The 26,442-nt window shown below is 42.2% G+C and overlaps 1 protein-coding gene across 1 annotated transcript; it reads right to left on the bottom strand.

Annotated features, from left to right (window-relative positions):
- Nucleotides 1-23: 23 nt before the first annotated feature.
- RALB (RAS like proto-oncogene B) lies at nucleotides 24-24,870 on the bottom strand. Its single transcript, XM_066190246.1, has 5 exons — nucleotides 24,701-24,870; nucleotides 8,189-8,345; nucleotides 6,871-7,079; nucleotides 4,004-4,181; nucleotides 24-1,909 (listed from the first exon to the last, which is right to left on the bottom strand). Exons 2-5 carry the CDS (start codon nucleotides 8,300-8,302, stop codon nucleotides 1,790-1,792), a joined length of 621 nt encoding a protein of 206 aa, XP_066046343.1. The 5' UTR covers nucleotides 8,303-8,345; nucleotides 24,701-24,870; the 3' UTR covers nucleotides 24-1,789.
- Between the last annotated feature and the right edge of the window lie 1,572 nt (nucleotides 24,871-26,442).

Raw genomic sequence — 26,442 nt, 5'->3', positions numbered from 1 at the left:
GAAGGACTTTAATTTGACAAGAATGAAGATTACAGCACCTTTTATTTAGTACAGTTTCCCCAGTCCAATGAGTTGCCTGACAAGATGAACTAGTTATGGAAGACAATGAGTTTGAGATAAGTCCCGGTGAAACCTCAGGTCAACAGAGGTTCTGATATAGATCACATCTTACTTTTTTCAATGTTCAGAGATGGAATGCACAAAAGCAATCTAGTACATGTGAAAAAAAATTTTTCAACCTCAAATTACAACACTAAGTACTGAACAGTATTCACTACTCCCATCTCAGGAAGACACACCATTAGTTAATTTAGTGCTGCAGTGAGCTTCATCGAACAACCATTTAGATTATGTCTACCAAGCAACTGTGTTTTAAGCATCCAGTTACCCTTCAAGTTTCTCTGCTCCTTGGAGGCAGAAGATAGCCATAATTCATTGACAAACTCCACAACCAGAAGACAGTTCTTTTCCACAGTGACAGAAGTGATTTTTGGCAACTGCACTTAATTTGAACTGCATCAGAAAGTTCATTTCATTTAGCTGACAACAGAATCTGCTAAATACTGGCTTTTCCATTTCTAGACTGTTTTTTTGAACAGACATGACCACCAATGCATAACTGACAGCAAAACTCATCATGTGCTAGGTTGCTGTGCATCAGAAATGGTACATATAAAATCATCAGTGAGTAAGAGATGTGGCAACTGCTTAACTTCATTTGCTTTTTGACACCATACAGCTCACTAGCCAGCTAATCACTGAGAGGTAGCATGTATGCCTCACCAATTCAGGTCATGATTGTGTGATGGGACCCATCCTTATTGAACATTTTCATCTTCAGCAAGACAGGAGACAGATGCAGATGTTCTCACTTTCCAACATTATCATCACAAGTGTTCCAATATAAACATAACTGATTAAATCAACACCTATTTCCACTATTCCAGTACAAGGGAAGAGAAGGATGATAGATGTAGAGTGTATTTGAGTTGAGACACAATACATGGAAGAAACCTGGGACAGCATTTCAGGGAGATGGTGATAATACTATTCCTTTTGAAGAAAGGCTTACAGTCATTTTCTCACCCCATACCACTAATTTAAGGATGAGAAGACAGACCCCAGCAGGGAATGCATCTATCCTGTACTTAAATATCAATTTTTGCATTTCCTAAATAAGTCTGAATTGAGTCCATAGGCTTGATTCATGAATGCTGTATTGACTAAACAGAACACAGAAGTTTGTTTTGACTTGACTCTCAACTGTCAGTTGCTATTTCTTACATGGAGTGTGATGAGGAAGTCAGCAGATTTCAGTGTAAGAAATATCAGTGACAACTAAGAGAAGATGGAGACTCAAACCCTTTACTAGGTGTCATCTAGCCTTTCTGCAGTTTGCACCATCAAGGAGGGCAGCAACAGCAGGAAAAAGTGTTTGAACCTGAACAGCTGTGCTTGTTAAGGCCAATAGAGGTTCAAGAGAAACATAGAGAAACATTAGAAGGAAGTTAATACAAAAGTACATTGTGTAACCAAGTAGAAGGATTGTAGTTCTGAAATTATTTCTAGTTTTGAAAGTCGGAAGATGGAGCCCATTTCAGTTTAAGGAGGCAAAGGTTTTGTTGGATACCAGAAATGGTTGCAAAGTTGTTTTCACATTTTGAAGGTGTGATATGCAAAGCAAAAGATAAGGGAGTCAATACAGACTTCCTTTCATGAATCCAGCCCTATATCCTTAGTGGTATTTTATCCATGCCACCTGTAGATAGATATTTACAGTTCCAAAGCATCACAGTAAGCAACATCTTTCTTTAAAGCTTTTCTTGTTCTTGCCGCTTTTCTTGCCATTCTTGTCTTTGTTTTCTGACATTTTCTTTGCTCTTATTTCTCTCATTAAATCAAAGAATACCTAGGAGGGAAAAATAAAGAAAGATTAAACAAGATCAGCCACCAGAAAGCAGATAAAAACTACTGTATTCAGCAGCCAATAAAGACATAGAACCACACTGTACTCAACACAGCAGAAGTCTAGACAAAGATTCCTGTGACAAATTCAAGACCAGAATTATGTTAGTGTCAAGCAGTGACAAAAAACTGCACAATCTTACCTATCAAAAAATTCAACAGCCCTGTTTTAAGAACTTTTTATTGAATACCATAAGTAGCACAAAAGTAGCATTCAGAGCTCATGAGAACATTTGTCTGTATGCAGCAAACACTTCCACTGCTGTTAACAATGGAAAGAAGCTGGTCCAGACCTTTCCATGTAGTTACTACTCTGCTTGGTCTATAATTAAAAAAGTGCAGCATTCAAGTGACAGGGCAGAAAAAATTCTCAAAACTATGTTACAAGAAAAATTCAGAGGAAGTCATGCTGCCGTTTTTTCATCTAAAATTTAGGCAATTTCACCCCTGTATTTCTGATATCAAGGTACATACCACTTCAGATGCAAAAGCTGTTTTGCTGTACAGTCATTGGGTACTTATTTTTAAATAATTTTATTACTTAAAATTATTCTTAGGATTACAGAACAAGAGTTTAGCATCACTCTATAGAACTAGACTGTGTTTTTTTCCAAATGGGGAACTCTCAAGCTTTTGATTCTTGGAAACAAGACCATGCTACTGATCAAAAGTAGATTAGTTTATAATTCAAAACCCTCTTTTTTTTAAATTCTGCCACAGTATTAACACACAGTCACCACAAAGAGAAATATCGTGTCGTACAATGCACCAAACAGTGCTTATACAGAGGATAAGCAGTATGCCACATAAGCTAGCCAGTGAAGACCTGTAACAGCAATTTTAGATCACCATGCTAGTACACTTGACACACAGCTCCACTGCTGTTAATCCCAACTGATCAGAAAATGAGTCCAAATATAGAACAGGCTAGCCATTCATTAGTAATATGAGATACTTACAGATTAAAGCAAGTCTAAATATTTATGTTACACTGTATCACCCAGTTTATACAACTGAGGGTGACTTTCTGGTAACATTCTGCACATCAGAATGGTTCTTCACCAAACTGAAATTATGCCACATCCTTTAAACCAAAAGGTGTCAGTTCAGGAGTTCCATATACTGCAATTTTAATGAGAAAAGGAGTTCTGCCAGCAACTTGTGCACCAACAGCATTTCCACTAGTGAACTAATACAGAAGAACAGGAAGCTGTCTAGAAGAACTTAAAGAGTACAGCTAGCTGCAAGTGCTCTTTATCCAAAGAGAAAGCTGCTTAAAATTTGTTATCTTTAAACAGATGTATATTAGCAAGACACATTTGGAGGCCTTAGGGTGCAAACAGTAATTTAAGATCATCTTCTGTGAACTGCTGAAGTAAAAAGGCACCCTTTACTTCAAGAAATCCTCAGTTCAAACAAAATAAAGGGGATGACTGAAATTGATTTTTCCTCTATACAGGACAAACACTCCAAAGTCCTAAATCATTTCTCTTCTAGAATATCCTACCACCACTGTTTATGCAAGAAAGCAGCAGCAGAATAACATGAAAATAACCGTCCTATACCACCAAGGACAAGTCAAAACAGGACAGGAACACAGCAAAAATTCTTCTCACAATTCAAAGTAGTCTTGGCAGAAAACAAGAATAAAAATTTTAAGATTAACCACACTATGTAGCTTTATAGGGAAGGGGGAACAATTTCTAAGTGTCCATAGCTTGTTACTTATTTGTGTTATAAGGACACACCCTACAAACAAATTAACATATTAGGGAATCCTTAGAACCATTTACCCAAAGTACTATTGAAAAACTATTGGTTCAGGTACAAACAGTTAAAACAAGACAATAGCATTAACTTGTTCCAGATCTCAGGTTCCCCAAGCTAGATAAGTGCTTAAGTGTACACGTTCCAGTAAGTTCATTGGGTTTTGGATTTTTTTTTTTTTTAAAAAACACTGGACTTGTTTTTGTCCCAGCAAGAGTCAGCTACTGAACAAGTAGTGATGATCTAATTGAGCAGCTATCATTTATCTTACCTTATCTACATTGGCTCTAGTTTTGGCAGAGGTTTCTACATACTGCACCCCCCATTCTTCTGCCTTACTTCGAGCCTCTTCTACAGGCACTTGTCTGCGCTCCTCCAGGTCAGATTTGTTTCCCACTACCAGTAAAGGGATTTTATCCTCTTCAGCCTTCACACGCAGGATCTGTTCCCTAATACATTAGGTATTCAAAATAAAAATATCTGTGTTAGTAGTAGCAACAAAACTCCCACACTTATGTGGAGTGGATCAAGTGGTCTGCACATTATTAGTGTTTACAGCTGGGTATTTCCCAACAGTTGGACACACACTTTAAAATTATTATTCCAAGATTAGCATAGTAGTGCTAAGGCTTTACACTACTGGAAGCCTCACACTTCCACGAAGGCAGTTTTACCATTTAGTTAGTGAGTAATCAGGCTCTAGGAAAGAAGAAGAGTAAGGCAGAAGAGTAACTGGCAGCAGGAGTTCACATTTGAATGAGGAAGAGTACAAGTGACATGTTTGCCAAGTTCCACCCTGGCATTCAGTCACCATCTTTAATTCACAGTCTGCATCACATCTCAATACAGGTCTGGGCAACATCAAGTCTTTGCCAAGGCAGTAGGTTGCAAACAGCCTGATTAGCTGGCAGAGATCATTCCTAATGGCAACCTAAACTTTACCCAAAGGAGAGTTACTACACAATTCTTAACTAAAATGCCAGCAACCTTCCTCCTTCAAAGACTCCAGGAAAATATTTCAACTGTCAGCATTAACCTGTCATGCTAAGAGGATGCACTAGCATCCAGGAAAGGAGATGGAGTGATGTTGCATGCTCTCAGTCTCTGCTGTCACTGGGGTAAAACACAAGTTTAAACAGTTTAAACCAGACTGACACATGCTGCTGTCCATCTAGGATGCTGGAAGAACTCTACCAGTCTAAACTATTTTCAGATTGCTTCATTTTTTTATGAAGAAGAACTAAATGAGGCATGAGCACAGTGCTACACCCTCTCATCTCACTAAATTACCACACTACTTCAGATGCCTGCATTTTCCATCTACAAAATAACAATGTATGGAGACTACATGAGACTCTAAAATAGCATTAACACTGAAGCAGACAATCTGCTGTTGCATTTAACTGCACCTTCACACATTTTCAGATTACAGAGGCACTGAAAGCAAACACTGAATGCATAGAATCAGCGGGATAGTTAGGGTTTAAAGACAAGCCTATAGTTTCTTCAGTATTCAACTTTTTCATAGCATTAGAATTCTGACACCTAAAGGATCAATAATACCAATCTGCAGTTTGGCCTGGGATGTCCGTGATTCATCCTACCCATTCCACACTCTTTCCTGGATCAAGGAGCTGGTTCTTGCACGTCAGTCTAAATATTCCATTTAACTAATTTCACTATTTGTTTTACTTCTGAACCATTGAAAAGTAGGAGATTCTGCATCACAAAACTCTTAGGCCTTTCTTGCCCATCTTCAGGGCTAGCATTGCTTTTTCATTGTTCTGCTGTGCTGGAATCTTGAACCAACACACCATTAACCTAGTTACGGAAGTCTGACAAAAAGACAAACTGCCAAGATAAATACTCCTACTCTTTTTCATTCAGAGCCTTGGGTTTAACATTATATTTCACTTAGGCACATAAGCCAAAACCAGGTGCTTCCACTTGTCATTTTCTTTGTGTTGAATGTTACCTGACCTTTTCCTCCATCTTACATTAAGAAAAGTCCTAGTACTCAGTTTTGCAGTCCTGTAACAGTTGAACTGTTGGTTCCTTTCAGAGCTCCACTTAGAGCAAACTGAGGCCTGCTTCTGTGTCCCATGACTGCCAGCCTTCTGAAGCAGAACACAGTCATATAAGTATTATGTGACGAAGGAACGGTATTTTTATTGTAAAAGATTTTGTGGTCTTCCACTACTGTTGAAACAGTATGGTATGTTAAGAACCTGGACCAAAGTTTTGGAGTGCAAGCTTTAAGAAAGACCTAGAAATAAGTGTCCCCACTACAGAACTTCCATTATCAGTTAGTATCTGTTAACCTTGTACCACTGAAGCAAAGGGAACATAAGGCAGACTGATAAACTTCCCCTACGCTTTGGGAAGTTTTCCTTCAAGTTATACAGCTATTCCAGGCAATCTCCAGTTTACCTTTTACTGAGGCAACAGGTATTCTCAAAAAGAGTTAGAACACTTGCCCTGAACAACGTGGCTACGTGGATCCTAAAACCAGAACAGTGGCTTAAATCCTTTTCTATTTACCCCCCCCCACACTACACAAGCAGTTTCTATGGTCAATCTGGTGCCAATTTTTACATCAGAACTGCTAATCCCAAGAAGAAAAATGGAAGTGCTTACTACTACTGTGTGTCTTTCTAGGAATACAATAGCAACGCTTGGCTGCCAACCCTTGTTTGGCACCAATCCATACCTGAGAGTGGAGGCTAATCCTTCCCTTCCTTAGAGCACCTGCTTCTAGCAGTAAGCAATACTGTGTCTGAAACCTGGCCAAAAGACAGACTTAATTCCAGAAGTACTGTTCTAAGATAATTAAACTTCACATCCATTAAGACTGAAAATTGGCTGGAATATGCCTGTTTTAAGAGTCCAAGAATCTGTTACTTGCCTGAAGTTGCTGCTGGCGTAATGCACTCATAAGTTGCAGGCATGAAGACAACTAAAGCCAGAGGCTGAATACTGTAGTTTAGGTTATCAGTTACTGAGAGCAAAATGGTCAGGCGTCACTTTTATTGACCAAATGGTAACAGACAAAGAATAAAGAGCTGCAGCTTTTAGGCAGAGTTGTCAGAGCAACACAGAACTGGATAACTTCCCCTGCCTAGGAGAGAAACTACTCACCGAAACTCTGCTGTTGCTGTGAAGGATTCATGCTCTGTTATGGAAAAGACCAGAAGAAACCCTTCCCCACTGCGGAAATAGTTATCTCTGATAGCAGCATAATCCTCCTGTCCTGCTGTGTCCAGAATGTCTATCTGAACCTCTTCACCATCCAGAACTACTTTCTTTCTGTAGCTGTCAGCCTTGGTAGGTTCATAGTCTTCTACAAACTGACAAGAAAGGGATTAGTGTTTAGAATTACTGTCAAACAGTCTCAGTATTTGTCCATCTTCCTTCTTTCACTTCAGTGACATTTAAATTCCCCCAAACCTTCTCATAATTCAATCAGCCACTAAGTTACACCACTTCTTCTTTTTTTTAGTTTTACTATTAAAAGCAAATTATTTAAGACCTTAATACATCAAAGAGCCAATTTGCCTAGTCAAGTTTTGCTACACAAAACACTGTTCAGCAACTTCAGTACAATTTCAGAGTTTCAGTATAAGTTACCAGCAATCTGCTGGCATTATCTAGATCTCTCACTTTCAGAAAATGCATTTGAATATACTTCAGGTATAGGTATCTGAACTATTAACAGGTGTAGATGAGAGCATGCAGCTGCTGAACAAGGAAACCTGCTCCATAGTTACACAGGTACATACTTTAGTTCATTCAGTATTGATCAGATCCACAAAGCCACTGCCAGTTCAACTTAGTTCAACAGCACACACCCGGAGAGAGGCGGAGGTAAAGAGCCTCCCAGCCTCAGAACACAACAATTACGGCCAGTTAAGCTGGCTGACTTTCATTAATGACTACATCACCTGTTCAGATACTTACACTACTATAGTATGTGTGGACACCCTATAGATAAACGCGAACTTTTGAACTACAGAATCGTGTATTCTTTCACATACTAGCGTGGGCTGCCTAATCTAGCTTCCTGTACACCAGTATGGAAGAGTTCATGCTATGAACATGCCCACTTCATCACCTGGCTCAGAACGAGCTAGAATGTTTACTTCTGACTTCAGCCTTATCTGACCTAAATGACAAAATTAAAGTTCAACTCCAAGTAGTAACAGCTTCTGTACACAACACCCATACATTATGAATGACTTCTGAAGACTGTTCTTTGCCAAATAAGCATTAATTTTGTTACCTTTAGCCAGAGATATTCCCAGAGGGCACATCTCCCAGCTTTCTACGTCCTGCTCCAGGCAGTTGGGTCATCAGGTCTTTTGCTCATCACATTTAGTTCCCATCCCACAAAAAAAAAAAAAAGCTTAGCAAGCCATATGAATTTGTGCTTTAGAGAAGCTGAACTGAAGTTACTTACCTCATCATACATAAACTGAAGTGTGAGTGCAGATTTGCCCACACCTCCACTGCCAACCATAATTACTTTATGGAGAGCCAAGGAACTCTGGTTCTTGCTTTTGCTGGCAGCCATTGTCCTGCTTGCCACACACCAAGTGCAAGGCAACCAATCAGATCTGCAGAGAGAAGCAGCACAGTCACCCATCCATGACATTTGTGACACGGTAGCATGCAGGTAAACTGTCTCACAAGTGCCAAAAGACCAGATTAAAATCCTGCCCCACAAGCCTAAAGAATGGGCCACTCCAATGCACTGGCATGCAAACCATGCCTAAAGTATGAGTAGGATAAGGTATTAAAACAAACACCTTCTATTTGTGACAACAGTACGATTAATAAAAGTGCCAAAGGTTTCTAACAAGCTACTCTTATTTGTAAACCCAGCCTACAAGACTACTGTCTAGAGCAGTTTCTAAAGAAAAACCCACTCTTTCTCAAATGACATGAAATTAAGTGGCTTTTATTGTTCTTGTTATAAAGCATTGCACCTTTCTAAAATATTTCTTTTATGTTGATACTAAGCTATACCTTAGATCTGCTCATAGGCAGAAATCTGGCTTTTGATCTTCTCTCCATGTAGGCTAAGAAAACAGCAGAGATACACAGTAAATTGGCAGGAACAAGTTGCAAAAGCTTCTAGCAGAAAGTCTTATGACATGGCATTAGCATTTATTTTACACTCTTCCTGCCTTTTGATGCTGTAAATCTAATTTGCTTAGAAAAAAAAATCCTGCTTTACTGCAAAAAAAATCTCAGTTCCTATTCTTCTCCTGATGTTGCTAAGCTATAAAGGAGTAAGCTTCAATAAACAAGCCCTAGCTAACAAGCCGCTGTTTGTGTGTTATGCAAGCCTAGTAATTAAATGCTGGAGGCTTCTTAAAAATAATACGGCTTCTTTTTTTGGTTGGTTGGGATTTTTTAAGAGTAGCTGGACACAGTAGTTGTACCAGAAGCACAAGCAGCAGCTGCCACACTGATGAGCACAGAGCAGCATCTCTAAGGACAGCACACTGAAGATAAAAGCAGAAATAAGTGAAACAAAGATTTGTCACCAGTCAGGATTCCCACACAGAAAAAACCCAAATATGAATATTTCAGACACATGATGTGTATATGAGAGATGGCAGGATAGAGACTCTTGTGCCCTCAGAGCACCACAAAGGACCCCAGCTGCCCATATCCTGGCAGAGAGCTGTAAGGAGACCAGCAGACCATTCAGGAAGTGGCTACAGGAAGTGGCTGCACCAGCCTTGATTTATAGCAGCACACTTTATTCTAGAAGCACAGAAGCAATGGACCCTTCCAGGAGCCTCAAATTTACCTGGACACAATTACTCTAGAAAAACACTGCGACTGCCACATCATCAAGTGCTACTGTATGGAAACACAAGGCCAACAGTAGAAGTTACTGAGTTGTATATTGGAAAAAGCTTCAGGACAACCAGCCGCCCTAAACAAAATTAACAAGAGACTAAGGGATCATCAGCCTACAAACACACCACAGGATTATTTATTGGAAAGAGACCTTTGGATACTGTCCAGTCCAAACCTTCCCCTGAAAGCTGTTTGTTCCAAGCAATACACTTTATGTGCCCTGGGTTCTGAGACTGACAATTCCATGACTAGTCTGGCCAACTGCCCTTGGAGTACACTGATAGTGACGATTTTTTTCCCCTTGTCATGACTTGATGTTCTGAAAAGCAACAAATCAAACTAAGTACTCATTGACTCATGCGTACAAGAACAAACATGCCAACAATCAAGAAGTGCCCTCAGGACAGCATTTTCAAACATCTGAGCAGCAGTATTTTTCCATGCAGAGTTTTTTTACTCACACCTGTTTGCTACATACATTTAGCACAGCAATGCAAATTAATCATCTTTAGTGCTCATTCTGGGATAAACATTAGTAAGTGAAGACAGATATTTTCCTCTGGTAATCTTCTCTATTATGTTATACATCAGCTCCCTCATCCTGGACACTCCTTAGTACAGAAACAGGGTGTGACAATTCCTACTTCTCCATAGGTTCTCCCTGTACAGCACAAACACACATTTGTTGGGGACAGTGAATTCAGTCATTGCCACAGACATTGATTTTTAACTCTTAGTCACCAGAGAGGCAAGAGAGGAAGAGAACATTTCCCTGCCAAGGAAATGTGAAGAAAAACACAACAGGTACCATCTGAACTCCAGAAGTTGTTGCTTTGCCTATTGTCCACATGGTAGACAGATGGTAAGCTAGAATTCAGCTTGCTTGGACGTAAACACCCAAGAAACAAGAGCTACAGACTGGCCACACAATGAGATAGTTCAGGGACTTCAAGTATTCTAGAAATAACACAGCTTGCTCTTAAATTGTAGAGAATGCTGTTTTGTCCTAGTTCAAGAGTAGTCTGGATTTCACAGTAGTGGATAAGCTGCTTTCTGGAGTGTGACCGTTAGCTACTTTTCAGTATAATTGTGACTGGTTTTAACCTGTGAGTATTCTTTTATCAGATATCCTACACAAAGTTTTCAAATTAGACATTTTTCTGCCACCACAAACATAGGAATACGTAATAGGCGGCAGCACTAAGTCCTATGTGCTGTGCTATGAACAGCAAAAAAGGCATAATTTACTAATAGCCAAGAGAAAAGACCTCTCTGCCCTGTCAATACAAACACCACATTTTTACATGGTCATGGTAAATGAATTGCTGTCTGTTAGGAAAAATACCAACAAGCTTGATTCAGTTCATCACAGAGGTAAGTGGAGAGAGCATTTAAATACTTCCTTCTCTATTCCACCCCAACAATGGCCTGTAGAAACTGCAAGGTCAGCCCAACACTATTACCTGATTGATAATCAAAGTATATTATTAAACAAAACCCACCCAATAGTATAAAAATTTACAATTTGATTGCATCTAAAGCTCTTCATGGCCAAGGTATTTGATCTTCTCTGCAGAGCTGCTCCAAGTGCCACTTGAATATTTCAGAGGATCAGGACTACATGAACCTTGTGAATGCAGCAGTATGCTCACAACACAGACCCTGTGCAGTGTGCACTCACTGAGGTCCCAGAAGCTTCACACAAAGCAGCTCTTCTTTGGTGGCACCAGAGGGAGCGTGGCCCCCTCCAGCCCAGAACAGCCAAGCAGTGCAGAGGCAAGAACAGAGGACAAGGCAAGGCTGAAGCAGCGTGACACAGGATTAACACTGTCAGTATCAGTGCAGAACTACCAGTGCTAACAGAACAACAGCTAACAGCACATCACTGGTCCAGAAAGGGGCACGGTGAGATTATAATAGTAATATTCTAATGAAACAACAAGAGAAGGCATTGGAGCCAACTGTTTGTTTATTTTTACCTCCACCTGTGCAGCCCAAGTAACAGTTTAAGCAACAAGGTTCAAAGCTCACATCTAACAGTTCCTTGAGGTTAAAAAAAAAAAAAATAATTATTAACACAAGTGGAAGCTCTCGCCTCTGTTTTCTCCGAGTAGGCAAGGATGAATCTTCCTCCTATTCTGTACATTAAGCATCCTTGTGGCAGTCAAGACACTGACATTAACGCATCTGTTCACAGAAAAACATGTCTTGGGAAATCCAACCACTTCTCAAAAAAAGAGCAGTGTCTAGAAGAACCTGTGACAGCTGCAGTTGCTTTAAAACATTACTCAAGCCCCTTCAGTTTATGGGGCATAGATTTAAGGCAAAGGGTCTTACTGCATCTGCTGAAGAGCTCACTGAGTAGGTGTTCAGAGAAGACACCTAATGCTGTGTACGATGCCTCCTCTCCCCTATTGTTCTTTACTTCTTGTTTGGGCACAGTTTACTTTCCAGCAAGATTCACCCTCCTCTGACAGGACAAGAAGCAATCCATTAAGCAGTCAGTCAATCCATTTAATTTCCATCTGTCATTTTGCCCTCAGGTTTAATGACACCATGTTGAACTTCATATGCTAAGTGTCATAAGATGTAAAAAACAAACAAACTAACAAAAACCCCAACAACAAACAAAAACCACACCCCAAACCTTCTGAAAGTTTATTTTGGAGAGTGAGGTAGGGCAGGTTGTTTCTTCTGGTTACCATTCATCCTGCTTTGAAATAAACTGCTAGATAGACCCCATGTCAGAGAATAAACTTTTTCTAGCAGTCTTTCTTCTTTAAGAAAATAGAATTACCTGTTTCATCTGTTTTAAAAGATAAGGATTAAGCCACTGACCTGATAATGCTGCATTTATCCTACAACAGGTAACACACAGCCTATGCACAACAGGAGCTTTGTGATGCTGGTGAAAGATGCTCTTCAGATCAAGAAAGAAAGGTTACACCAGCCACAGGCTGCCCACATGAAGCACAGAATCTACAATTCAAACTACAGGAGTTACTAATCAGCTGTTTTGATATAGACTTCTGAAGATCTCCTCTTGGCCACAGGACTACTCAAACCATATCACATTCAGTGTAAGACATCTAACCCTAAACTCACCAGCTATTTCAGCCTTCCCTTGTCTTGTCTGTATAGATTACAATTTCTGCATGTTAATAAAGCCCCCTGAACATTGTTGGGTCATCCTTGGCTGATCCCTTGAAACTGAGCACTTCAAGGCAATTGTTTATAAACAGCTTGGTAAACTGCTTTTTCTCCACCCTCTCCTCAACCTAAACAGCAAAACTGCTCAGAAGGCAGTTTACAAAGAGGACTGGTTTACCTAACACCAAGATTCAAAGACTGTGACTGAACAACTACACGGATTTCAAACCAGACCACACTTCAACATCCCTGGGTTTTTTTCACATGCATTAAGACACCACAGCTGCAGAACACTTAAAGGAAAAAGCTCTTGTCACTTCACAAGAAAGAAACTTTGCTACAGTCCATCCAAGTACATAGGGAGAAAAAAAAGAAAAAAAAAAAAGAAAAAAAGAAAGAAGCTTCACTAAGTCTACCTGTTTTCCAATAAATATTCTGCTGTTGTAATAAAAGAATCTGAGACCCTCCAAAGGCTTTAATTGGAATTGCTGCTAGTTCTTCCATTCAGTGTGAGATTTAAAACTGAAATAAAGCTCTAAGCTCAAAATTGCTGAGATCAGCCCTTGTTCTCTTGCTGTGCAGCTGATATCTTTGGACATTTCTTTTCATTGCTATCCTGCCACTGAAAGCAGCCATTCTTTGGATTTTAAAACAGGATTCTAGAAACCCTTAGCCCAATAGCTTGACAGAGGAGCTTTGTTAAACCCTTCAGATATCTACTTTTAAAGGAAAATCTGGGTATTCAACCTATTATAAAGACTTAAATATGATGTCATCAAAAACAAGCACAGAAAGAACAAAGTTTTGCAACAGTATTTTAGTGATCCTCATTTATCAGAATATGAATTAGAGGCTTTGAAGTGTTTGGTTCTGTGATATGCCCACAAGAATGCAGTCATAGAAATTCCCTGGATCACAAAACTAATTAACAATCTCACTGAGCTATGAACCGTAAGAGCTCCTCAGCCATTCTGAGGTTACTCAGAAAATATTGAAGTACTGAAATTCCATTAGCTTCCAATGGACTGTAAATGCTCCAACTGGTAATTCAACTAAAAAAACCCCACTGGAGACTAAGTGGCATATTTAATGCCACTGAAAATTTTAGGATATGCAGGCTGAAAAATTACAAATGCTACTCTGTCCTCTTTTGTTGTGCTAATATCTTACCTCTTGGCATATATCCAACTAATGGTTTTCAAGCTAAACAGAGATCATGATGGATTTGGTAAAAATTCCTGCTTGGGATATCCTCATATCCTTCCCCATGTAATGCTGGACATTTTCTACCTTCTCAGTTGTGCTTATAGATTTTTCTGGGCCATGTTTAATTGGATCAAGGAATTCATTCAGCCTGAGGTGTCTCACAGAGCACATTGGGGCAGCTTCACAGTCCCTATTTCTATCACTCAATGATGCCATCACCATCCCCTGTCCCCCAGTCCCCTCTTCTTGTCCCTGCCTGTTCCAGCCCATCTCCTCCTGCAGCAGAGCCATTCAGCACAGTCCACCGGGCCTGCCAGTCACATCTGCCAGGCCACACAGACCTCAGTGCTGATGTGAAGGGCGAAAAACAGTTTGTACAACTAAGGCCAAAGAAGGTGAAACTACAGCAGCCAAGCAGTCACATATATTGCTGCAGAAACAGGGCAATTTCCTGACCCTGCTCACAATTCACTCCTTAGATAAGGAGCAGCCACCACCCTGCTGCAGTGGCCAGGCTGAGCACTGGAGTGAAACTCAAGCCTCAGATTTGCTTTTGGTAATCAGGCATTTTCTCTCCATAGGAGCTACTAGTAGACTTGCAGTTGCCACGATAAGGGCACTGAACAGGGAACTCAAAAGAGATTTTGAAAACTTTAAGACTTTATAATATCGGGATGAAGAATAAAAATTTAAGGCAAGGAACTACTTTATTCTCTGCACATGAAGTGATCTAACCTCTTTATACAGGCTAGATTCTTGTTCAAAGTGGCACCAACCATATCCCTAAATGTTACAGGAAAAAACACAGTAAATACATTTACTTGATACACTGAAAGTTACATTACACCTGTTTCAGTCAATTATTATTAGTTACTAATCCTGCCTAAACCCCCCAGAATTGTGTGTACACTTACAGACATTGGCTGTTACAAATACGCTCTGGCAGGAGCCACATACACCCTGCTAACTAACAGACACATGAAGCAAGACCAGGACTAGCAAGTTCACTGTGCTACAGCAGCTAAAGGTTAAACCAGAACCTGAAGCCAGGTCATTATTCTTCTCCTACAAGGCTGGGAAAATGATAGGCACAGATTGAAGAACCATTTCAATTCAGAATTGTTTTTCATCAAATGAATTAGATTGGAGTATTAGCTTCCATAATAAGACAGACTGCAGATTGTGAGATGAACCTGTACCGCAGGAGAGTCACTAAGAATTGCTCATCTGGAAAATATCACAGGGAGTATAAAAACAGTATTTTTAATATAGTTGTGATCAGGAGTCCTCTCTGCATGCATGAAGAGGGCACAGATATCACACTAAAATATTCTAACCGTATCAATAGTATCAGACATCCAACCACTGGATACTAGCCAATTAGGATTAAGAATCCCTACTAGTGACCCTGGTCTCCATACCGTATCTTTTCACTATTCCACACATTTGCATGCAAAGCCATCTCCACCTCTTCACTTAGACTAAAAAAGTTTAATAAGATCAAGTGATTTAGAGTGGACTTAGTATAAAAATATTTTTGGCACCTACAGTTATGTAGAACAGGAAGAACGAGAGACTCCCATGTGCATTGTTCCTTTAACTGATCATTGTCCTACAAAGTCTAGCATGCTGCTCTTTACAACAAGTTACAGCTAGACTTGGATAATTCCATCTTTTAAGGCTCTGTTCAAATCTGGACTACCACAACAGTGATCTGTTTTAAGTACAAAATACTTGTACATACTCACAGTCTCCACAGTCCCCTCCATCCTTGCCAAGCACAGCCCCATTCTCCTTACAAGTTTTCAGAGATGCATCAGTGCAGCTTGGAAAGCAAATCTGATGACATTTAATTTACATTTACTTACTAGATGAAACTCTTAAATATATGCCCTCTCACATCATTCAGTGTAGGACCATTCTAGATTAGTCATTACAAATAGACAGACATTACCTTACACATCACCAGTAATCTCAAGCCAATAACCTTGCTAAGAATTATCTTGATGTCTAAGGAAAACTGGAACTAAATCTGGTCCAAGTCTGTAGCAAGGTTGCAACCTTCAAATTTAGTCACAGGAAAGAATCAGTCTGATCAGTTGCTCAGAAGTGCAACACTTTAAAGCAATCCTTTAAACCTCAGATTTTATGCTGTAGTGAAATATAAGCAAATATATATCCCTGTTCCTAGGGAACTCAAATATCTGAATTTGTTTGTTCGGGGATTTTTCGGGGATTTTTCGGGGATTTTTGTTGTTGCTGCTGTTTGCTTGGTTTCGGTTGGTTGTTTATTTTTACAATTACATCAGAGTGAAAGAAAAATAGCAAAGTAACTTGTTTCTGAGCAGTAGCTCAGAGAAGAAAAAGGACTTCCCTCAAAGAGTGCTTTCAAGGCACTGGAGCAAACTCTCCCCCTGCCCCCCTGAAAAAATCACATACATCTATATTTAAGTAAATAAGGTTTCAATGTCATGCTATGAAGCTAATGCTCCTAATAGCCAGGTATCTGCAGTATCAAGAGTTTGCCATTGCATGTTAGCAGTACAGTTATAAAATTGCCTCACTGTTGCACAGATAGCACTGCAAGCATCATAGTAACAGAGTTTTATGGGGGAAAAAGAAGCCACTCTCCACATTATTTTCCGTATTACTCAGTACAGAGCAACTAGTAGAGCCTATACAGCACCAGATAGAATATGCTCTTTATTTCACAAGATGGTGTTACCAAGAGTGAAAGTCAGAGGACAGTAGTGCCATTACAGCTAAAACCACTTCTTCTGTAGGGACATATCTAGCCAGACCTCTCCAAGTAGTTTCAGAAAGCCTCCAAGTCAAATATTAACACCCAGAAGGCATATTGCAGACAGACTACAGCAGAGAGGGATCTACCACATCGCTCTTACCCTGCAAGATCTTGCTAGAAAACCTGACAGAAATCTTCTACAAGCACAAAGACTGAGTTAATACCATTAATCAGTATTACTATGCTAAGAGTTTGTCGTTTTGGTGATAACAGTCTAGTTGTCTAATTACTTCGGGTGAATTATGACACCACAGTTCACACTAGTTAATCTGGCTCATACCAGAAAAGTGACACTCAGGCAACAGACTTGTTCAACAGCCTCACTCCCACACTGACTTGCAAAGTGTATTTCAACTATACTTCCTTTGAAAGCTCACCCAGGCAGAAGCATGTCCATCTTTGATACACAGCATACATGAAGTCCATCAAACCACTAAGAAACAGTGGTGACATGCTTCAGATAGTTAATCTCATACCAATTTTTAACTGGATCTCCATGAGCCTAACAAATACAACAGCCATGTCAAACATCTCAGATCACACAATCAGTGTCTTAAGTGGCACATTAGAGCTCAAAATTACCAAAATCTTACCCCACTACCAGGTTACAACATGGTTTCAGTGAAAAAGCTGCAACTACATAATCCATAAGAAAGTTAACAGTACCACTGATTTCACGAACTTCAACAAATGCCAATTCAACCAAGAAGTGTGCTACAGAGTTGCAGGAGCTCCACTGCTATTACCCTGTCCTGGGGCTGTCAGACCAAGCCCATTGGTCTCACAACCATGGCACCAAACACTGCAGACAGGCCACAAGCTGCTACTGTTGCTCCCCCAAAGCATGTATCTCACTAGATCATGCTACCCTAGTAAACTGGATGTCTGGGATAAATCACAAGTCAAAACATTAGGTAATACCAGCAGAAGCAACTGTCTCTGCCCATTAGAGACAATTGCATTCCTTGCTTGCAAACTGAAGTTCAGGTCTCATGCTCACTGTTCTAGGTTACAATGTAAGATGTGACCAAAGTATGTATTCCATCACCATCTTCATGAGCTGCTGAAGGCAGGTGGGGCAGTGTTTCCCTTGCCCTCTCCCTCCGGACTATCTTCTGTTAATGGCCCATCAATGCCCTGACACATGACTCCCAGGAAACTCCCTCCGAGAGCTCGGGAGCTTGCTCTGTTTAATGGGCCACCAAGGACCCACTGCATGACTCACAGAATGAGATCAGTCCATAGTGAGATGCTCTGCCCAGGGGGAGGAGCCAAGCACTCCCACCTGGATATAATCTGGGGTTTGGGACAGCACAGAGAGCCCTTATTCACTGGATTCCCAGAGGACAAGAGCTACCAGAACTTTCTATGGGATCACTGGTTCAACAAGACTACTTCATCTGGACTGCTACCACCATCCTAACTAACAGTGTGTCAGGCTGTATTCTGACTCTGTCAAGGGTCTTTTGTACTATTGTTTTTTATTAATTTTATTTTACTTCCCCCCCCCCCCCCCCTTCCTATTAAATTGTATTTCTGACTTGGAGTCTCTCACTGGTTTTGCTTTCAAACCAGTACACTCACATCTCCATTTGGGGAAATATAAGCCACTGTGGAGACCATATTTGATGCAGATAGGCAAGTAATAATTCCCCCATCCTGAGCTCACTCTTAACCAAAGAATCCCAGCTCCCTAGGAGCACTCAGGGATCATCTTCCTAGAGCCCATGAAAGTACTTCCACTATTATAAGCACTTCACTGAAGGGTTTACAGATGTGTACTATGAGTCACTAAGCTCCCTCAATCAGGCAACATCACACAAGTGCCAAGCACTGAACCTTTCCCTCCATCTTTCAATCAATGCATTTACATCACACAAAGCAACAATAGCCACATTTAGTACCCATAATTCATCTGTTGTGTTAAATCACCTTTAAATAGATTTCTTTTCTCCAGTTTCCCCAATCAGGTAGAATGAATACCATACCAAGGTATTCTGCACATGCAAGAAGCTGCCTTTCTATTGGACTAGGAACAGATGTTTTCAGTAACAGAGAGTCTTCCAGACTACTGTATTAATATACTTTACACCAAAACCAAAAGCAGTATTTCTATCTTCAAATGGGAACTGGATTATTACACCAGTACAGGGGTCTTACGCAATTTCGGCATCCCTGTAGTTAAGAAGACTAAAAGGCTGTGGAGAGCTTTACTTATGGGAGAAGTGCTATCCTTGGTCTCCCTCACAGAGTGCTGTGCCTACCACTATAAAAGCATTTACAGCCAAATGCGTGCTCTCCAACACAGCCTCCAGAGTGCTGTAGAATGAAGAGTGGCACAATGTAATGTGCTTGGTGGGTTTGGGTGGCAGACTATTAATTCAGAACCACTTGACTTCAACACAGAGAACTAGGACACATTTAGTTCAGGACACTTCCCTTTATGACCTAGCAAATGACAGGTCACATGAACATACAGAACTAGTGTAGAATATAAACTGTGCATTTATTCTTGTGTGCTCCTGGAGACATTTCCTATCTCTGCAGAGCACTTTACCAGAATAAAAAAACTACTATTCTGATACACAGCCAGCTCATCTCACAGCTTGTGCCTTTCCTGGGAAATCAGCACAACAGGGTGTTTCCATACAGTAATGAATGCAGTACAGGGAATGAGCTGGAGACACTGGGGGTCTGTGTGTAGCTGCAGGGGTTAGAACCTCACTGGGATCACAGAGAGGAGCTGGAATAACTCTCATGGTTACAGTGCTGCTGAGTGGATGGCCACAGGCTCTTTAGGACAGACCGGCAAGGCAGGAGAGTTGTCTATCTCATGAGAAAAGCTGGAGTGCACAAAGCTCTGCCTATAGATGATAACAAGGCAGTTTATGGGTCAGGAGTAGCACAGTCAGCAGGAGGACTGGACTAGGCAGTCTCCACCAATGTCTTCCAGCTTCAGCAACTTTAGGTCTGTGCCCAGCAATGCAGTTGCTACAAATCTTATCTGTGGGAAGGCCCATTTTTCAACTTGCACAAGTAGTACAGCAGAGCTAGAAAACTTAAAGCCAATCCATCATGACTAATACTTAATTAGAAGCCTTATCTAATACTTATTTACAAGAGTATAACAGGTTCATGCTCTGCTATGGCCCCTGTTATACTATTACACTAGATGATATTAAAAGATAGTTTTGAATACTTAAGGAAAGGAGTTGGACAAGAACACTGCTTAATCCTGTTTTACAAGCTAAATGAAGATAAAGATGCACAGTATCACCACCAATTGGTCTGCCTAATAATTTTTAATTAGTTTCCTTACATTAAAACTTCAGAACAGATTCAACAAATAAAGCCTACTTTGAATTTAGTTTGCCTTATAAGACTAACTTAAAAGTAAATTTCCAACACCTGCAGAATTGTTTAAAAAATTAAATTGATTCCTAAACTACGTTTTGAAACATGATAAAGTGCAAAGAGAGATAGGAACGTGTGATTGAAACTGGCGCTGTCTTTTGAAACACCATTTCCTTAAATTTCCTGGCTAGTCTATTTTATGACATGGCAGATAAAAGCAGAAAGCTGCCATAAAAGTCAGTCAGTGAGACTTCTTGGTGAGTACACTAATGAGAATTCCTTACCTACCCAAAATGAGATCTCACAGTAAGCCAAGAACACTAAATAGCAAAAGAGTAACATCATGGAGAGGAGTCACTAAACTGCAGCAGCAGTTTAGTGGAAAGGCTGTATCACAGATCATGACATACCTTACAATTAATTCATTTTAATCAGAGAACAGCTTCCCCAATTAGCAAAACCACCTCTTTTCTGGAAAGCTGAGGCAACTTGATCTAAAACTACTTTACTTGTTAAATGTCTGCTTTAGACTGGTGCCCAAGATAGCGTCCTTTGGAGCAGGGTAGCACTAACCTTATAAAACACCTACTTAAAAAAAAAGAAAAAAGCCACTTCAGTGTGTGTTCTGCAGGATGAAGTCCAGGGTTCAGGTACTTCCTACAAATAATCTTTTAAAGTGCTTAGTCACGTTAAGTATAATACTGTAATGCAGTACTCTATAACAATCTCGCCTGTGAAGTGGGATTCTTTTCTCTGTTAAACCTGTGATTCAAACCACCAGCTTGGAAAAAAAATAAAAAGTCATCAATATTAAATCCAAGTTAAAAACATTCTTTAATACGTCCATCTACCATGCCCAAAATAGGGGCTAAGTCTAGGTCGCCAGCATTCTTCTGAAAAATAATGTTTCACTACAGGTAAAAATATATACAGAAAGAGCTAGAAACCAGAGAAATCACAGCATCTGCTTAGCTCAGCATGTTCTCAGCTTCCCAGTTCTATGCTTTGACTTCAGATTAGTTTTGACACATTCCAAATTTAAGAAGAACATATTAATAACTCCAGCTTCGCTGCATTATTAGTGGCCTAAAACATTTCACACTAATCACTTCAACTGACAGCATCACTAATTCACAAAGTAACAGCTGACAGGATTAAGACTTTAACAAATGCTTATAATCCCAGAACTGATTTTTTCAGTCTTTGACTTGTGATCCAGCAAAGATTCCTAGTCAGGACTGCATTTCCTTTAAGTCTCATATTCATGTAATCAACCATTATTCCTTTGTCAACAGCTTCAGCAAGGAAGGCCATGGGCTCAAGGTTCCACAGAAAAGAGTTGAAGTTCTAAGCAAGCACTTTGTTACCATGAAGAATCAAGTAGCTACTTACACATCAGCCTAAATAACATTCTCACATTACACGACTCCATGACTTTCATTTTGACAGGTCTTGAAAAACACATTTGCACATCTCAAGCACAAGAGACAAAACAGATTCTCTAATATTAGTATTAAAGCAGTATTTGGAAGAACATGAAGAGATAAAGCATGAGTTATACAGACTTATCTTGCTTAAATGACAAGGCAACTTGATATTTCTGGGGCAGGCAAGGAGGAAAGTTGGTTAGTTCTGTCTAATGGGCTAAAAGAACTACCAACAAAATGATTGCTCCTTAGCAGCTATTAAGGACTTTTTAAATACATGTTCTTTAGCCTCTCACCAAGAGTCAACCTCCTCATACAACAAAAGCCACAAAACTGACTACTACCACTAGGAAAGTGAAAGAGTGCTGCCCTTGCTGCTCCAAGCAACAGCAGGAAACAAGCAATGGAACCTTATCACCACTCCTTGACAGTGATGCAGAACAGTTAGCAGAGATATGGGGCTCAAAGGTGGATGAAGAGAGAAAACCTAGAAACTGCAGGTTTTTATCAGCAGGATAGTATTTCCAGTTCAAGACAGAATGAGTTTGAGAATATAAATTGCTATATAACCTGGCTGATAAATAGGATCAGCCCCTCTCCTAAGTCTGTCATCCGAAGTTACTTGAAATCAGCCACACAGGAAGCGAAAAGCAGCAACCACCTACATTTATCTACTTCTGTGGCCTCCCCAGCCACTGCCCTTCACTCAAACCCTCAGACACCACTACTGCCATCCCGAGTTGCTTGCTACAGCAACAGGCACAAGACACCAACTGACCCCAGGCACTGTTTGTCTTGATAGCACTGTGCACTTGCACTCCCATGGGTGCCCAGTGCCTGCACAGCTGTCATGAGAAACAGGCTCCCACAGTGCTCCTGCTAAGAGAGGCTATTAATTCACATGAATTGGTTGTGTAATAGAAAGCAACTCATTTAATCAGTCACACGGAGCTTGAATCCAGTTAGTAAGAAATGACTGAGTTAACACACAATTATCCACTGCATGGAAAGTGAACAGGTTTACAGGGCAAGAACAAACTATGAACCAGATTCTGAAATCATGATGCCAGAGGTTGTTCTGCTGTTTCATGCAGCCACTTCTGCTCTGTTCACAGGACAATTTTGTTCCATGTGAAGCTTGGACCCCAACACTTCCTAGAGAAGCAAGTAATTTTATCCAGCATTTGGACAAATAACAGTAGGTGCAAAATCAATTAAGCAGCTGAAAAACCTTGAAGCTCAAATGAGGCATTAGAACACAGAAACTCTAAACCATCCAGGATTTCAGTGTACACATCCAAGTTGTCCAGGCAGTGTCCCATCACTACTGACTTGATTTGATCAAAATGCCTCAACTGCTCTTCTACCCAGATTTCCAGTACCACTGCACTGACAATTAGAGACAAGTTTGAGAGTTTTAAAGGGTGGCCAAGAAAGGATATTGTCTGGTCAAATTAAGCTTTCAGTTAAGAGCTTTTGTAAAGCAGTCCAGCTAAATCTTTAGACTAGAAATTCCTCTGCAGTATATACATAACACTAGCAAAAATAGGTCAGCTTCACTTTCTTCCAGGCATGCAAAACAGAATCAAGTTAGCTTACTCCAAAAGAAGTGAAAATAAACAATTTACTACTAAAAGTCTAACACAGAAAACTTGTTTACAGGACTAGTCTGAAAGCTATTCTGTTCCTAAATGAAGTATTTAATAGAGGAAATAAATGCAAAATATTCCACCATTTTAAGTTGGTATCATCTGATCATAAGCAAAAATCCATAGTTAAAATTATTCTAGCAAGTCCGCTACACGTGAGTACAAAGATGCATGTCAAGTAAGACTGAGCTGTTGCTACGATTCTCTATAATAAATTAATTTTCAGCCTTCATGCTAATCACTTCCAAGAACCACAAGTCTGGTTCCCAGTTGATAGTTCCTACTCTCACTCTGACAACTTTAATGGGGGGAAAAGGTGGAAGGGAGGGCAGGCAGGGAGTGTTTAAGACATTAAAAAAAAAAAAAAAAAAAAAAAAAACAAAAAAAAAAACACAGCTTTTCCTGAAAATCATGTACCTCTGAGGATGAGGACAGGCACCTCCCTGTCCCTCAGAAGAGAGACAAGGATCTTGGAACCAAGGAAGTAACATTAGAACAGTTTAAAAAAAAAAAAAAAAAGAAGGCAAACCCCCAAACTACTCAGACTGCACACATCAGCATCGAAAATGGCAAGACTGCTCCTTGTGCAGGTGCAGCCTCCTTGTTCCCTTCCACCATGAAAATACCCAGCCATAGCCAAGGGTAAGTCTCCTCAGAACAGAATCGATTCAACAGGGCTCCAGCAGAATGACCAAGTTAGGCCTCCACCAGGTGTTCAGGAAACCTGACTGGGCTGCTTTGTCTCACCTCACTCCCTGCCTTTCTCCAGGTAAGGTCACGCTCAGGCACCACCCTTCTCTTCCTACAAGATCTACACCGGCAAGGCTGGAGGGAGGATAAAGACGGGCACAGAGAGAATCTACCCAGATAAAACACGATCCCCCAGGAACTCCTGGCTCAGCTGAGACTGACAGCATCCCAAACCCTCTGTTTATCTCCCACAGACGGAACGTTATCACTTATCCGAGGGCACCAAGGGAAGGCAGGGCAGCCTGCACTAACGCTCAAGGCCAGCTCCTCCTCGCCCTTTCCCTCCCCCACGTCCCACTTGTAGACAGGAGCCACAGCGGTCCCCGGCTCCACCTCACCCAGCGCCGCCGGGAGCCGCAGGAGCGGCCGAATCCACGAGCGGGGCCTCTCGCCTCCCGCTGCGGCTCCCGCGCAGGCCCGACGGTCACCGGCTGCCCCCGCTCTCCCTTCGCCCACGCCCGGTGCACTCCCACGGCCGAGGAACCCCCTGGTAGAAGCCGTGGGGCTCTCCTCGCCCCACGCACCCGGGAGAGAGGGGCTGCCCCGCACCGCCGGTGACCATCGGGCACCCCCCACCTGTCTTCCGTCCCTCTCCGCAGGGCGCAGAGACCGGGGGCGGCTCAGCCACATCCCCGGGCTACGGCCAGCACCCGGCGACTCCCGCCCGCCTTCACCGAGGGCGCGGGCCCGGGACGCCTGAGGCCCCCACAAGCCCGGCGTTGGGGTGGGGGGATCCCGAGGTCGCTGCTCGCTCTCACCTGGGGGCTAAGGCCCGGCTCTGCGCGGCGGCTCCAGCCCGGCTCCAGCCCGGCTCCCGCCTCGGCTGCGCCCCGGCCCCGCTGCTCCCGCTGCCGCCGCGCCCCGGCTCTCATTGAGGGGACAGCGCCGCCGCCCGCGCGCCCCCGCCGCGCACTTCCGCCCTCGTCGGCGCCGCTCCCGCCGGGCCCGGCTCCCCGCGAGCGCGCGCCCGGCCCGCCCGCCGGTCACGAGGCGCTCGCGAACCAATCAGCTTTGGGGGCGGGCGAGAGGGCCGTGAGGGGCCGGGCCGGCGGGGTGCGGGGCGGGCGAGAGGGCCGTGAGGGGCCGGGCCGGCGGGGTGCGGGGCGGGCGAGAGGGCCGTGAGGGGCCGGGCCCGCGGGGTGAGGGGCGGGCGAGGGGGCCGTGAGGGGCCGGGCCCGCGGGGTGCGGGGCGGGCGAGGGGGCCGTGAGGGGCCGGGCCGGCGGGGTGCGGGGTGGGCGAGGGGGCCGTGAGGGGCCGGGCCCGCGCCCGCGGGGTGAGGGGCCGGTCCCGCCAACGCGGCAGCCCGGAGCTGCTGCAAAGGTGTGCGGGCTTCACGGCCGCCTTCGTCTGTGCCCCTGAGCTTTGTGTAGAGCCCCACCGGGAGGCTGAGCCTGTAAGCTCCGCAGGCTCGGTTTGACCCAAAAGAATCACTGAATCGTTTAGGTTAGAAAAGACCTCTGGGATTATCGAGCCCAATGTATGAATAAACACCACCATGTCAATTAGACCGTGGCACTGAGTATCACGTTCAGTTTTTTCCTTAAACACCTCCAGAGACGGTGAGTTCACCACCTCCCTGGGCAGCCCATTCCAATGTCTAATCACCCTTTCTGTGAAGAAATTCTTCCTGATATTTAACCTAAACCTCCCCTGGCGCGGGTTGAGGCTGTGTCTTCTCATCCTGTCCCTGACTGCCTGGGAGAAGAGCCCGAGCCCCACCTGGCTACAGCCTCCTGTCAGGGAGTTTTAGAGAGCAAGGTTCCCTCTGAGCCTCCTTTTCTCCAGGCTAAAAATCCCCAGCTCCCTTAGCCGCTCCTCATAGTACTTGTGCTCCAGACCCTTCACCAGCTTTGTAGCCCTTCTCTGGATTCACTCCAGCACCTCAATGTCCTCCCTGAACTGAGGGACACAACGGGACACAGGATTTGAGGTGTGGCCTCACCAGTGCTGAGTGCAGGGGGAAGGGAAGAAGTTCGGAAGGGCTCTGTCTTAAATACATCACATATTTTAGCGCAAATTCTACCACTGGTTGCAGAAATTAAGTCTAAAGTCAGAATGCAAAGGGATGAAAATGTCCCTCATTTGACTCATAAGGGCTGGGAGTGCTGAGTGCTTTATTAAGTCATTGAGCTTCAATACTGTCACGTGTGTGCAGCACGGAGCAGTTTTCACTGCTCAGGAAAAGAAAATAATGGCTGTTGCTGTATTTACTGTGATTATTTCTTCAAGTCTTGATCCGTTTCCAAATCCAAATTCTGTCAGGTTCTCTCTAATATTATTAATCACACGGTCAGGCACAGCTGTCTTGCCAGTTAGAAAAGAAAACATATCTTTTCTCTTTGCTTTAATTTGCTTAATTTTTCTAGGCTTGAATGTTGACCTATTTGAATGCCACTCACTAAATTTAAGAGTGAATATGTTGGGTAAAATTATTCCTTCTGGAAAAACATGCTTTGCATGATAACACCCACTTTGGGAAATGATGGAAATTATGATTAC

Source organism: Chamaea fasciata, unplaced genomic scaffold, assembly GCF_029207755.1.
Source record: "Chamaea fasciata isolate MVZ Bird 193981 ecotype frontalis unplaced genomic scaffold, bChaFas1.0.hap1 SCAF_8, whole genome shotgun sequence".
NCBI classification, from domain to species: domain Eukaryota; kingdom Metazoa; phylum Chordata; class Aves; order Passeriformes; family Sylviidae; genus Chamaea; species Chamaea fasciata.
This window is presented reverse-complemented; position numbering and strand designations above follow the sequence as displayed.

Excerpts from the sequence above, each read along its gene's own strand:
- RALB (XM_066190246.1), bottom strand. The coding sequence starts at position 8,302 with ATGGCTGCCAGCAAAAGCAAGAACCAGAGTTCCTTGGCTCTCCATAAA. Across the intron at positions 7,080-8,188 it reads TTCAGTTTATGTATGATGAG|TTTGTAGAAGACTATGAACC; the intron begins GTAAGTAACTTC and ends CTTTCTTGTCAG. Across the intron at positions 4,182-6,870 it reads ACAGCAACAGCAGAGTTTCG|GGAACAGATCCTGCGTGTGA; the intron begins GTGAGTAGTTTC and ends CTAATGTATTAG.